Below are 14,459 nucleotides of genomic sequence, written 5' to 3' on the forward strand. Positions count from 1 at the left end.
CAGTAACTTGCAACAGTAACAAACTTCCCCTAGCTACCCAATCTGTGAACAGCACTCTCAATCCTTCATTTGCATGTTGTGGACCTGAGTGAGAACTGCAGCCACAGTGGGCAGGGTAAGAACTGCAGCCACGGTGGCCAGAAGGAGTACTGCAGTTAACTTAATACAACAGACTTGATATACCACTTTATCACTACCCTAAGGAGTCTCAAAGCGGCTAACATTCTCCTTTCCCTTCCTCGCCCACAACAAACACTCTGTGAGGTGAGTGAGGCTGAGAGACTTCAGAGAAGTGTGACTAGCCCAAGGTCACCCTGCGGCTGCATGTGGAGGAGCGGAGACGCGAACCCAGTTCCCCAGATTACGAGTCCACTGCTCTTAACCACTACACCACACTTCCTTTGACTCTCTCTCTCTCTCTCTCTCTCTCTCTCTCTCTCTCTCTCTCTCTCTCTCTCTCTCATAAACAACAGCACTCCGACCTGAATTCAGCAGAATGCAACAGAAGTCATGTGTGCATGACGTCGGCACACTCCCGCGGTGCCTGCACAACACGCCAGCATGCCCCCCGAAATACACGAGTGACGTCAGTACACCACGGGGCATGCTGACGTCATGCATGCATGCTGCAGGGTGTGCACACACAGCAGGGTCATGTGACACGGCCCCAAGGCAACCTCAGTCGTGGGGGCAAGGCAACGCACCAACTGTGAGCACTCTGCTAAACACAAACAGTGTACCGATGTGTGATGCTAACCATTGGCCCACCACCTGAAGAAATCGAACCGGGCTCAACTGCATCAGCGTTTTTATACTGCAAAGCCCATATCAGTGGTAGACCCCTGTCATGGCTTTCACTAAAGAATCATGGGAATTGTAGGTTCAGTTGGTGAACGGCTGAAGAATCTCTGCAAAAATTCTCCTTCATGGAACTGTAAGAAGAACTTTGATGGGTCAGTGTCTCGTCTTCAGTGGTCAAACAGATGCTTTCAGAAAGCTTACAAGCAAGAAATGAGTGCCCTAATCCATTTTCCAGTTTTTGTTCCCCCACAACTGGTGGCTGAAGACAGGATCCTGGAAGTAGCAAGCAGCCATGATGATCAGAAGCTACTGACCAAAGCGTCCAGATTGTTTGGGAAAAATAAAACGATGGTAGCACCTACATGTGGCCTATATAAAGAAACTCTTGCGATAAACTCTTACCTTCCAAGGACTTCCACTGAAATTTGGCGGTTTTGTAGAGAAGCTGCGTTGATACAATCGGCCCATCCCCGCTATATATATCAGCATTCGTATCGATGACGAGAAAATTATGTCCTCTTTGTACCAGTGTTGGAGCTTTTTGAGGCATGGGAAGAACTGGTCAAGAAGATGAATTGTTTTAACAACAACAACAATAGTAATGAAGCTTGTTTGTCTCCTGAATTATCAGGAGGCATGCAATGGGTCAATGCGGTTATTATATTTAACCTGCTGCTCTGCCTGGGAGGGGGTAATCCTCCTTTCAGAATGTGAGCCCCTAGTATGGAATCTACAGAAGCCTGTTATTCATACATTGCAAGACAGAGTGATTAGTTTCCCCATCAGAAACGATAACTTATGAAACAGCTCTTGAAACGGCATTAGAGAGCAGTGGAGACTGGTCTATAGTTGGCTCTGTCTCCACCTACAGTTGGCCTCCTGCCTTACACCCAACAGACACCAGCCACCACGAGTAAGAGATCTCTCTGGTTTCAAGCACCAGGTTTGGCGATGCATTTTAGGGTGTGCTCAATTTCGGTCATGTGACTAATGCCACCACAGCTAAGAGACCGAGTCATTCACTTCCCATCGGCCATCATGGTCGATTTGGTTGCCCATTCTTCTTTTTAGGCAAGGTTCTCCTCCCTCTATCTCCTCATTCCCTTTCTCATACTCATCCCATTTTTCTTTCCAAACAAAATCTAGTCTCCATACAGTTGACTCCCTGACAGCAATCCCCTCCGTGTCGTTCGGTCAAAAGCTGCTGTTCTTCTCTAACTCAAAACTGTGCTCAAGTCAACTTTGGGAGACTGATGTTGATCTCCGTTGCCAGTGACTCATTTTGTCCTCCTGTCATGCAGGCAAGACTCAAAGGGCCTTTAAGATCTGTGGAGATTTACAGCTGTCAGATTTAGCTGACTGCTTTCTCAGTTCTTTGGTTTCCATGACAACTGAAATTATTTCCAGAGGCCACTGCTTCTGGGCATTCTCATTACTACGGGAAACCAAGCACTGAAGTCATATAGTGTTTAACAGACTGGATTCCGGGGGAATTTCCTTCCTCCTCTTTGAGGGCATTTTCTACTTCAAATCAACATTTCAGCAAAACTCATGGCTTGCACTCAGAGGAATTACACCTGACTCTTAAGGGTGCAATACCCGTTGAGTATCAACAAATATTATCCATTAATTAATGCATGCCTATTGCAATCAATGGAACACGGGTGGTGCTGTGGGTTAAACCACAGAGCCTAGGGCTTGCCGATCAGAAGGTCGGCGGTTCAAATCCCCGCAACGGGATGAGCTCCTGTTGCTCGGTCCCAGCTCCTGCCAACCTAGCAGTTCGAAAGCACGTCAAAGTGCAAGTAGATAAATAGGTACCGCTCCGGTGGGAAGGTAAACGGCGTTTCCGTGCGCTGCTATGATTTGCCAGAAGTGGCTTTGTCATGCTGGCCACATGACCTGGAAGCTATACGCCGGCTCCCTCGGCCAATAACGTGAGATGAGCGCGCAACCCCAGAGTCGGTCACGACTGGACCTAATGGTCAGGGCTCCCTTTACCTTTACCTTTATTGCAATCAATATAATTTAAGTGCACACTTAGGTCGCAATGATTTGGGTGAGATATTTTGGTGTCGTCAAGCCAGAAGTCAGTCAGTAAACAGTTACCTTTAACTGTGACTTCGAAAGGTTGTTCCACCATGCCTGCTACTGTCTCAACAATGTAGACCCACGTTCCAGAATCAGAAGGCTGCACTTTTTCAACATGAAATGTGGCTTCCATAGCTTCGGACTCGTTTCTATTTGCCACTTGGGTAGGCTAAAACAGCAATCAACAACAACAACAACAACAATAATAAATTTTTATTTATACCCCGCCCTCCCCAGTCAAAACCAGGCTCAGGGCAGCTAACACCAATAAAATTACAATAAGACATAAAAGAAAAAGAAAACAATTAATTAAAATACACATTAAAATACAATATTAAAATTTAAAATGCAGCCTCATTTTAAGTAGTCCATAAATCCAAACCATGAGGGAGGAAAACACAGGGGTCAGACTGAATCCAACCCAAAGGCCAGGCGGAACAGCTCTGTCTTGCAGGCCCTGCGGAAAGATGACAAATCCCGCACGGCCCTGGTCTCCTGTGAAAGAGCGTTCCACCAAGTTGGGGCCAATACTGAAAAGGCCCTGGCCCTAGTTGAGGCCAATCTAGCCACCTTATGGCTCGGGATCTCCAGAATATGTTTGTTTGTGGACCTTAAGGTCCTCCGCGGGGCATACCTTACCCATAACAGTTCACTAGATTTACTCTCTCTTTTTGGCCTTCCTTGACATTCCTTAGATATTTTGACCAAGCAGGTTACTCCAAAAATTCACCTAGAAATTTCATTTAGGTGAATTTTGAGGCTGTTCAAATGGGTTTTATCCTATTTTTTGGGGGGGGGAGGGGAGGTGGGAAGTGTCATTTGCCAAAAGCAAATGGAGCCTTTGAATGTTGCATATCAGCTGAGGGCTTCATATTGCACTTAAAAGGGGATCTTGTTTAATTGGTCACAGTATCTGAGGAATCACTTTGCTGCAGGATAGGGCTACCACAATTTTAATAGTTGCACCTGCTGAAATCCTCTCTTCCATGCAGTTATTAAAAGTGCAGGGTGAGCTTTTATTTTTGTTATGTATTTTCATAGCTGCCAAGTTTTCCCTTTTCTCACGAGGAAGCCTATTCAGCATAAGGGAAAATCCCTTAAAAAAAGGGATAACTTGGCAGCTATGTGTATTTTGTGGGTTTTTTAATATAGTAATTTTATGTTGTGAACTACCCTAAGATCTATGGGTATAGGGCTGTAAATAATAATAATAATAATAATAATAATAATAATAATAATAATAATAATAATACAGCTCCTGCACACTCCAAAGAGGGAACTGATAAGCAACTTACCTTAAGGACCGTCCCATCTTTTTTTATCAGTTTAATTTCTTCGTTTGTAGGAAGTGGCTTGCCGGTAGCTATACAGCTAGATTTGAACTCCGAACCGGCATTGAGTTCTACAGCACCAGGCAAGTTCTTTATCTCGGGTGGTTCATCTGCTGCACCTGTGTGTGAGGGAGATGAAAGAATTTACAGCATGCTAGGTAGGTTGTTCATTCTCGCCAGAGATAGAAGAGGTCTGGGGTCTGGTATCCCTGGCTCAGTTTTTTTGGGGGGGCACTATCCTGTTTGCAACCAGGAGGCTAAGAAACCAGGGTTGATAGGTTTAATTGGATTAATCAACTTATGATAGCATACCCTCCAAGTGTCCCTATTTTCCAGGGACAGTCCCAGATTTACAGAAGCCATCCAAGTTTCTGATTTGATCTCAGAGTGCCACGCTTTTCCTTAGGCCGTCCCTATTTTCATCAGAGAAATGTTGGAGGGCATGGAGTTATGCGACCCCCTGAGCCAAGGAGTTAATAATAATAATAATAATAATAATAATAATAATAATAATAATAATAATAATTTATTATTTATACCCCGCCCATCTGGCCGGGCTCCCCAGCCACTCTGGGTGGCTTCCAACAGAATACTAAAATACAGTAATCTATTAAACATTAAAAGCCTCCCTGAACAGGGCTGCCTTCAGATGTCTTCTAAAAGTCTGGCAGTTGTTTTCCTCTTTGACATCTGGTGGGAGGGTGTTCCACAGGGTGGGTGCCACTACCGAGAAGTCCCTCTGCCTAGTTCCCTGCAACTTGGCTTCTCGCAATGAGGGAACCGCCAGAAGGCCCTCGGTGCTGGATCTCAGTGTCCGGGCAGAATGATGGAGGTGGAGTTAACTATACAACCTTTAGAGGACATCTGAAGGTAGCCCTGTATAGGGAAGATTTTTAAAATGTTTTATTATATTTTTATATACATTGGAAGCTGTCCAGAGTGGCTTGGGCAACCCAGTCAGATGGGTGGGGTATTATTATTATTATTATTATTATTATTATTATTATTATTATTATTATTATTATTGACGAGTCTAGGACGTCCCTGTTGGAGTTTTAATGTTTAATGTTTTATTATGTTTTAATATATGTTGGAAGCCGCCCAGAGTGGCTGGGGCAACCCAGTCAGGTAGATGGGGTATAAATAATAATAATATTATTTTTTATTAATTACTATCAATTAATTAAATTATTTATTAATTAATAATTAAAAATAATTATTAATTTTATTATTAATGAATAGGAAGTCCCTATTTTCATTGGAGAAATGCTGGAGGCTATTAGTATGTGCTCTGCCACTGAGCTACGGCAAGTGAGTCTTGGCAAAAAGAGAAGAGAGAGAGAGATAGCAACCTCCGTACGAAGCACAAAAGACTTTTGTTGCACTACAGTGTTACCTTTGCTTTACCTTCTTTTTCACATTCCAGACCGTGCCAACCCACGTGGCAGATGCAGCCTTTAAAGCTGTCGCACGTTCCCCGGTTGCTGCAGCCGTTGCACTTCACTTTGCAATCGGGCCCATAGAAACCGGGCTTACAACCTGCAAAAACGCACAGGTGGGATAAGAGTTAACAGTGTGGCATCAGATACAAGGATCGTTCTGGATTTCATGAATCAGCTTGTTAGAGTTATCTGCTTTGAGCATTTCTGTGTGTACTGGGGATGCGGTTGTGGCGCTGTGGTCTAAACCACTGAGCCTCTTGGGCTTGCTGATCATAAGGTTGGTGGTTTGAATCCCCACAAACAGGGTGAGCTCCCATTGCACTTTGCCAACCTAGCAGTTCGAAAGCACGCCAGTGCAAGTAGATAAATAGGTACCACTGCAGTGGGAAGGTAAATGGCATTTCCATGCACTCTGGCTTCCGTCACAGTGTCCTGTTGCGCCAGAAGCAGTTTAGTCCTGCTGGCCACATGCCCCAGAAAGCTGTCTGTGGACAAACACTGGCTCCCTTGGCCTGAAAGCGAGATGATGAACCCCACACCCCATAGTCGACTGGAGTTAACCTTCCAGGGGTCCTTTAGCTTTATGTTATTTCTGTGTGTCTCAGCTGGAATAAAGAGTCTTTCTTGCAAATGTGGGCTTGTAGGGTACCACTCTTTGAACTATAAGATTTGCACCTTGCCCTTGCAAGTACCCATGCCAAACCCTTCTCATAACCCAGTCCACAGATACGGCAACTCAACTATGCATGTGTGGCTGAAGAAAGCCGCTTTACATTTGTAAAAGCACTCATGTGAGTTTCATCCAAGATGCTCGCTCAAATCGCCCAACACTGTTTAGATAATACTGCAGTAAAGGTAAAGGGACCCCTGACCATTAGGTCCAGTCGTGACCGACTCTGGGGTTGCACACTCATCTCGCATTATTGGCCGAGGGAGCCGGCGTACAGCTTCCAGGTCATGTGGCCAGCATGACAAAGCCGCTTCTGGCGAACCAGAGCAGCGCATGGAAACGCGGTTTACCTTCCCGCTTAGAGCGGTACCTATTTATCTACTTGCACTTTGAGTCATGCTTTCGAACTGCTAGGTTGGCAGGAGCTGGGACCGAGCAACGGGAGCTCACCCCGTTGCAGGTATTCGAACCACCGACCTTCTGATCAGCAAGCCCTAGGCTCTGTGGTTTAACCCACAGCACCACCTGCGTCTACCTGCAGTCGATGAATACAAATAATTTATATGAATGAATAGAGAGTGGATTAAAAAACAAACAAACCTAGCAATCTGGCCCACGGTCTGCTTTTAAGTGACTTTCTGTCCCTCCCCCCGCCCCCCCCAACAACACCTTCACACATCACTAGTGTAAAAGTATGTATATGATTTTACCTTCATCACACTGAAGTCCGTTCCATCCTGAGGCACATGAACAGCCATATGGGTCAGGCAGGCAAAACATAAAAGATTTGCAACCTGACTTTTCTTTACAGCTCTCCTGGCAAGCCTTGCCAAATTTGTTTTCTCCACAAGCTGTAAACGGGAGAAGAAAAGTGTCAGACCAATGAAGTATCCCTCTTATGCCCTCTGCAAAAAATATAGAATACTTTTAATATATTTATGGGTTATAAACATAACAAAAATGGGATATATTAATAAAGATAACAAAAAACCTTAGAAAAGACCAAGTATTCTCAAAAGACTAAACACACACGCAGGTATAGTGCTAGGCATGAGAGTGGCTTCTCCCCAAACCAATGCAAATGGCAGGTGTGGAATCCTCAATCCATATTGGAACTCAGAGGGGAGCCCAAGGTTTAAATTCCCACCATCGCTACAAAATAAATAGATCTATTTTGGCAGGACAAAAAGGCCAAATTCTGAGTTGAAAAAGAGCCACAACCAGCCACTGCGTCTGCACGCGCTGCCATCTTAGTATGCAGATTCAACTGAGCAGCAAGCATCATAGAATCATAGAGTTGGAAAAGACCACAAGGGCCATCCAGTCCAACCCCCTGCCGAGCAGGAAACACCATCAAAGCATTCTTGACATATGCCTGTCAAGCCTCTGCTTAAAGACCTCCAAAGAAGGAGACTCCACCACACTTCTTGGCAGCAAATTCCACTGTCGAACAGCTCTTACTGTCAGGAAGTTCTTCCTAATGTTTAGGTGGAATCTTCTTTCTTGTAGTTTGAATCCGTTGCTCCGTGTCCGCTTCTCTGGAGCAGCAGAAAACAACCTTTCTCCCTCCTCTATATGACATCCTTTTATATATTTGAACATGGCTATCATATCACCCCTTAACCTTCTCTTCTCTAGGCTAAACATACCCAGCTCCCTAAGCCGTTCCGCATAAGGCATCGTTTCCAGGCTTGTCAGTATCCTTCTTGAACTGTGGTGCCCAGAACTGGACACAGTACTCCAGGTGAGGTCTGACCAGAGCAGAATACAGTGGTATTATTACTTCCCTTGATCTAGATGCTATACTCCTATTGATGCAGCCCAGAGTTGCATTGGCTTTTTAAGCTGCTGCATCACACTGTTGACTCATGTCAAGTTTGTGGTCTACCAAGACTCCTAGATCCTTTTCACATGTACTGCTCTCAAGCCAGGTGTCTCCCATCCTGTATTTGTGCCTTTCGCCAGCTCACCGCTGCTTCATGGTAAGGACAGCTTACGGTTTATCATGACGTGCAAACCAGGCAAATGTGTGAATGAAATGTGGAACTCAGTGATTTCTATTGTCAAGCAGGGTCATGACCAGGCATAGGCAAACTTGGCCCTCCAGATGTTTTGGGACTACAATTCCCATCATCCCTGGCCACTGGTCCTGTTAGCTAGGGATGATGGGAGTTGTAGGCCAAAAACATCTGGAGGGCCAGAGTTTGCCTATGCCTGGTCATGACCATTTGGAACGGCTGAAGGTTAAACTTCTGCCTGTTGGAAAAAATGTGTTGTACAGTGGTACCTTGGTTCTCAAACGCCTTGGTACTCAAACAACTTGGAACCTAAACACTGCAAATCTGGAAGTAAGTGTTCCGGTTTGCAAACTTTTTTCGGAAGCCGAACGGAAGCTTTTGAGCGTTACACGGAGGTCTGTCTGTTTTTGCTATTTATTTTGTGTTTTCATTTTTGCGGTTCTTTTTGTTGTTCAGCTACTGATGGACTGATTGTGTGACTGCAGTACATTGTTTATTGCTTTCATTTTATGGCTCAGTGGTCTTGTATAGATAGTAAAATTCACGTCAAGTTGTTTCTAAAAGTCTGGAACGGATTGATCCATTTTGCATTACTTTCTATGGGAAAGTGCGCCTTGGTTTTGGAACAGACTTCCAGAACGGATTAAGTTTGAGAACCAAGGTGCCACTGTACTTTTAAGAAAGGAAGATTTTATCTGCAGTGTATGTGTGAGGGGGAAACAGTACAGAGAGCCCCCTCCCATCTTGAAGAGCAGTTCCTCCACCAGCAGCGGAGCTAGCGGGGAGGGGGAAGAGTCCAGTGGGGAAGGAGGAAGTAGGAGACAGGGCTCTGGCAGGATAGAAGAGCCTTTGCTGCACGTGAGAGAGGAAGAGAGAGCGGGGGGGGGAAAGGGGGGAGAAGGAAAACGTGGAAAGGAGACCCTGTTTCCCTCCGGTTCCGGAATTACGCAGGAGGAAACGCGGAAGGAGATTTGGGGTGCCCAGACTCTTATGTTGGAAGAAAACGCGGGAAGCGTCACTCCAGGGTTCTGGGTCAGACTAACAACATGTACCCTGTACAGCTCTAGCACTGTAAATAGCCTGCACACAATAAAAGCATGAAAAGGCAACGGTTTGGAGAGTCGTTACTTTAGAGTAGTCGCAACGCTCCCTCTGTGACAGTATGCTTTAATTTTTTAATGTTTCGACATTCCTTACCCTTTTCGCACGTTTTCCCCATGAAGCCAGGGGGGCAAATGCACTCCCCGGTATCTTCGTGGCAGATGCCATTGTTCTTGCACTCTGGACAGTGAGAGCTACAGTCGGGTCCCCATTTTTGAGATGCACACCCTTTGTGGAAAAGTAGAGAGTCAGTGAGGGAAATAATAGAGAGATCCTGAATCAAATACAGTGCTCTGTGTGTGTTTGTGGTTTTTTTAACAGGTGTCTCTTGTAAAAGCTTCTACAGCACCACTCAAGAATGAATTGCTCTAGTTCCTCCTCTGCTAGGAGTGCTTTTAAATGTGTTTTAAATTTATGGTGTTGATGTGTTCTGAAATCAACCCTGTTGTGTTCTGCTGCTGGTTTTTTTTTAAAAAAAATATCAATTAAGCATTCAGAAAGAACAGTTCCTTACACGTACATTTCCTTCGGAACTGTTTACAGCTGTGTTTTTTCCTAAACACGGGTGACTTCGAGTCTGTTTGTGTGTGTGGGGGGGTGACATATAAATTGAAAGAACACGTAAACAATGAACAAGCCAGCAAGCGTGGTTTTTCCTGTCCATTTAAACTTGGCCTTGTTGTAGTCTAACTTTCAATTGTGCCTCCCCTACTACACGGTCTCGGTAAAAATGAAAAGACAACTTTCACATTTCAGCTCCCCCCCCCCCCCGCAAACCATCACTTGCTCCTTTCCCACGCAAGTTACAAAATCGGATCCAGCTGTGCCCTATTTCCCTCACCTGGGAACGTACCACTTCTACACACCTCCATCTCTCCATCTAAGAAACCTATTACGTACCACTGTTACAAAAGCTATAGCAGCAGCTGGAGAATCAGCTTTGCTAGCTTTTATTTTCCCTTTCCCTTTAAATTCTGGGTTGTTGCTTCATCGTTTCTACCTTGCTGTGTTTTAACTAGTATTTAACTAAATCGCCCTGGGATCCGGATCGGACGAAGGGAAGTTTAAAAGTCGAATTAAATAAATAAACACATAACTTTGCTCGTAACTAAATGTCAGCCCCACTAATTTCAGTGGGTCTACTCTAAGCATGACTAAGTCCTGATCCAACTCTTTGTGTAACAACAACAACAACAACAACAACAACAACAATTTATTATTTATACCCCGTCTATCTGGCTGGGTTTCCCCAGCCACTCTGGGCAGCTCCCAACAGAATATTAATATTAATAATAATAAAGCGATAAAGCATCAAACATTAAAAACTTCCCTAAACAGGGCTGCCTTCAGATGTCTTCTAAAAGTCAGATAGTTGTTTATTTCCTTGACATCTGATGGGAGGGCGTTGCACAGGGCGGGTGCCACTACCAAGAAGGCCCTTTGTGTGCACAAGTCCCTGGGTTTCTGTCAGTAGTTTTAACTTAAGAAGAAGCGGCTCAAATCTTACTTCTTACTATCAGCCTGGTATAAGCTGACGTGAAGTGGCTTCCTCCTATGTATCTGACAGAATACACTGCTGAATCTTGTGTCTGGTCATTCTGCAAGGACACTTTTAGCACTTCTGGGACTTCATGCCTGAGGACAGAAGATATGAAAGAACCTGTAGCGGAGAGAAGAGCCCATTAAAAACATAACCAATGAGACGATTGATGGAGGAAAAGGGCTTAGGAGGTTAAAGGAGAAGAATGAGGACTCTCTGAAGGACTTCAGGGTGCCTCATACCTCAAACACAAGACTTCCCATAAGATAAATCAGGCTTCCTCAAACTCGGCCCTCCAGATATTTTGAGACTATAATTCTCATCATCCCTGACCACTGGTCCTGTTAGCTAGGGATGATAGGAGTTGTAGTCCCAAAACATCTGGAGGGCTGAGTTTGGGGGTGCCTGAGATAAACTTTTCAAGTTCACACATTCAACTAGCAACAATCAAGATATCAAGAGAGATAAGAGGCACATTTCAGACTTCCACAGCAAAGGAGTGCCTCTCCGTTCTAACACATGCCTATGATGTGTGAGGTAAAGGTAAAGGGACCCCTGACCATTAGGTCCAGTCGTGGACGATTCTGGGGTTGCGGCACTCATCTCGCGTTATAGGCCAAGGGAGCCAGCGTACAGATTCTGGGTCATGTGGCCAGCATGACTAAGCCGCTTCTGGCGAACCAGAGCAGCACACGGAAACGCCGTTTATCTTCCCGCCGGAGCGGTACCTATTTATCTACTTGCACTTCGTGCTTTCGAACTGCTAGGTTGGCAGGAGCAGAGACTAAGCAACGGGAGCTCACCCTGTCGTGGGGATTCAAACTGCCGACCTTCTGATCGGCAAGCCCTAGGTTCTGTGGTTTAGACCACAGCTCCACCCGCATCCCTTCGATGTGTGAGGTAGGCACTCATAATTCATCATTTTCAATTCACTTGCTCCTTCCCCACCCCTGAGGAACCCTTAATAAGAGGCCACCTAGGACTCTTCTCAGATCATAGTCTGAACCTTACGTCATATCAACACAGGTGCTCACGTGTTAACCATAAAAGCAGAAAAAAGGGGCATAGATACCATTTTTATAGATAACTGCATCTTCTTCCTTAACAACCTTTCTGATGAAGGGAATGTCGACAGGTTCTCCGCGGTTAGTGGTAATGGTTAAAGCCACTGGAAGAAAGGTAGCTAAAATGTAAAAATAAAGGGGGGGGGGAAATGAATGAAATGTGGATTAGCTCTAATAATCTTTACCTCTTTGGCTAGTCCAGGGGTCTGCAACCTTTAAGACAAAAAGAGCCACTTGGACCCGTTTCCGAAGAAAAAAAATAACCTGGGAGCCGCAAAACAGGGACGTAATTAGAAATCAGAGGGCCCCATAGCAAAATTTGCTATGCCCAATAATCAATGCCCCAAAATGCCATAGAAAATTAATCAGGGCCCCAGTGTACCATAAATCATAATCAGTGCCTGATGTAAATAATAATTAATAATGAGGGCCCAATGTCATCCTCGTCATTATAAAAATAACTTTGAGTTTGGGCTGCCTTAATTACTGGGAATGGGCACCAGCAACCACTGCCTTATGAGTTTGGGCTGCCTTGATTACAGTGGTACCTCGGTTTATGAACACAATTGGTTCCGGAAGTCTGTTCATAAACTGAAGCGATCATAAACTGAAGCGAACTTTCCCATTGAAAGTAATGGAAAGTGGATAAATCCGTTCCAGACGGGTCCGCGGAGTACTTAAACTGAAGCGTTCATAAACTGAAGCATGGGTGTAATTGGTTCCGGAAGTCTGTTCATAAACTGAAGCGAACTTTCCCATTGAAAGTAATGGAAAATGAATTAATCCGTTCCAGATGGGTCTGCGGCGTTCGTAAACCGAAAATTCATAAACCGAGGTGTTCATAAACCGAGGTTCCACTGTACTGGGAATGGGAACCAGCAACCACTGCGTTATGATTACTGGGAATGGGCAAAACTCTGACTCCCTTATTAAGACACCTGTATGGTTTCAAGTGTGTTGCTCCCATCAAGTGAACTTATAAAATTTCCTCATATTGAATCAACCCATTGATTAATACATCTACCTCAATCTCCTGACCAGGCCGGCAGGAGGCTACAGGCAGGAGCAGCAGCAGCAAACACGCGCTCCGAGCCCGCAAGCCTTTTCTTCTGCTGGGCGGGAAGAAGCGCGCCCGTTTTAAAGAATAAATAACTCCGCTCCCGCCCCCCCCTTGAGCCTATTGGCTGCAGAAATGCGGTGGGGAGGGGCTGATGCAGGGAGGGGCCGACCATGCTCCCTGGGCTGCTAACGTCACCTTGCGTTCTTTTTGCACAGCGCACGCGCACAGCGGAGTTGTGGACGCCGGTGGACACCGTGCGGGGCGCAGGCGCACAGCGCGCCGCCGCAGCTGTGTGCTCCGGCGGCGGTGGGCACCGTGCGAGTGTCTGGCGGGCGTGGCGGGCGCCGCCGCATGGCTCAGGCGGCGCATGGCTCAGACGCCTCCTCCCCTCGTATCCGCTCCGGAGCCGCAGCAAAGGTGTAAAAGAGCCACATGCGGCTCCGGAGCTGCAGGTTGCAGACCCCTGGGCTAGTCCTTCAGAACAGAAAGTGGAAATGTGATATACGGTGGGAGCAATCTAAATTTGAAAAGATGGGCAAATCAATTCATAGCTTGCTCTCTCTTTTGGAAACTCATATAAACCCTCCCCCAAAAGGGATGGGGGGCTGAAGCATAACAGCAATAAATACTTGCGGCAGAAAGGATAAACAAGTTTGTTGCAAATATTTCCACAAGCCAAGCTTGCAGGGTTCATCTATGAGGGCTGGTTGGAGTGAGTTAGTTTTTTTAAAAATAAACAAATACTTTGGAATAAAACATCCCTGTGTTTCTTTTTTGCTTCCTTGAGTCCCACCCACCAACCCAGCCACCCCAAAGTCCTTTAGTCCTTTTGTAGGTGTTGTTTAGTTTATCTGCAAACTCTTGGGTTCACAGTATTGTTGGAATGGAAAGGAATCCACCTTCTTCAGCGGGCTCTCTTCCAACGTATTTTTAGCTCGTGGCCTATATTTGAGTTAATTCATTAGTTTACAAATGGCCTGGGACTCACTATTCAGAGAGGAACAATAACTGGGCTTTGGAGCAGAGGGCTGTTTGCATCACATGTCGATTAGCATCTTGGCCAAGGATACAAAGGTTCCTTGAGGTATATACACAAGCACTTCCGCACACAATGAAGTTTTGCTGGCTTTCCCAACCATTACTCCTCCCCTTGCCCCAAAACACCCCTGCTTGTTTCAGAAGCAGTTTCTTTGCTACCTCCATTTATTTCAAACACACCTGCTGTTATTGGAGGGACATGAATTGTTATCTACTCTGAGTAGCAGCTGTTCTCTGGGATAATGGGCAACGATGCCTTTTCATGTTACCTCCAACTAGGGATGGGCGCAGGAGTCAAATTTT

The 14,459-nt window shown here is 45.4% G+C and overlaps 1 protein-coding gene across 2 annotated transcripts in view; it reads right to left on the reverse strand.

Annotated features, from left to right (window-relative positions):
* Nucleotides 1–14,459, reverse strand: part of TEK (TEK receptor tyrosine kinase) — a 54,276-nt gene that overhangs the window by 22,426 nt on the left and 17,391 nt on the right. The window contains exons 3-10 of one of the 2 annotated variants that reach the window (XM_088659071.1): nt 12,067–12,177; nt 10,962–11,114; nt 9,551–9,682; nt 7,046–7,186; nt 5,631–5,762; nt 4,188–4,342; nt 2,911–3,061; nt 1,204–1,338 (exon numbers count right to left, since the gene is read on the reverse strand). In XM_088659071.1, the coding sequence (XP_088515197.1) occupies nt 1,204–1,338; nt 2,911–3,061; nt 4,188–4,342; nt 5,631–5,762; nt 7,046–7,186; nt 9,551–9,682; nt 10,962–11,114; nt 12,067–12,177 (1,110 nt within the window). Of the gene's footprint in view, nt 1–1,203; nt 1,360–2,910; nt 3,062–4,187; nt 4,343–5,630; nt 5,763–7,045; nt 7,187–9,550; nt 9,683–10,961; nt 11,115–12,066; nt 12,178–14,459 lie in introns of both variants that reach the window. The other variant, XM_035141051.3, reaches the window with a different exon arrangement.

The sequence above is a fragment of the Zootoca vivipara genome, chromosome 15, assembly GCF_965207765.1.
Source record: "Zootoca vivipara chromosome 15, rZooViv2.hap1.1, whole genome shotgun sequence".
Lineage (NCBI taxonomy): Eukaryota > Metazoa > Chordata > Lepidosauria > Squamata > Lacertidae > Zootoca > Zootoca vivipara.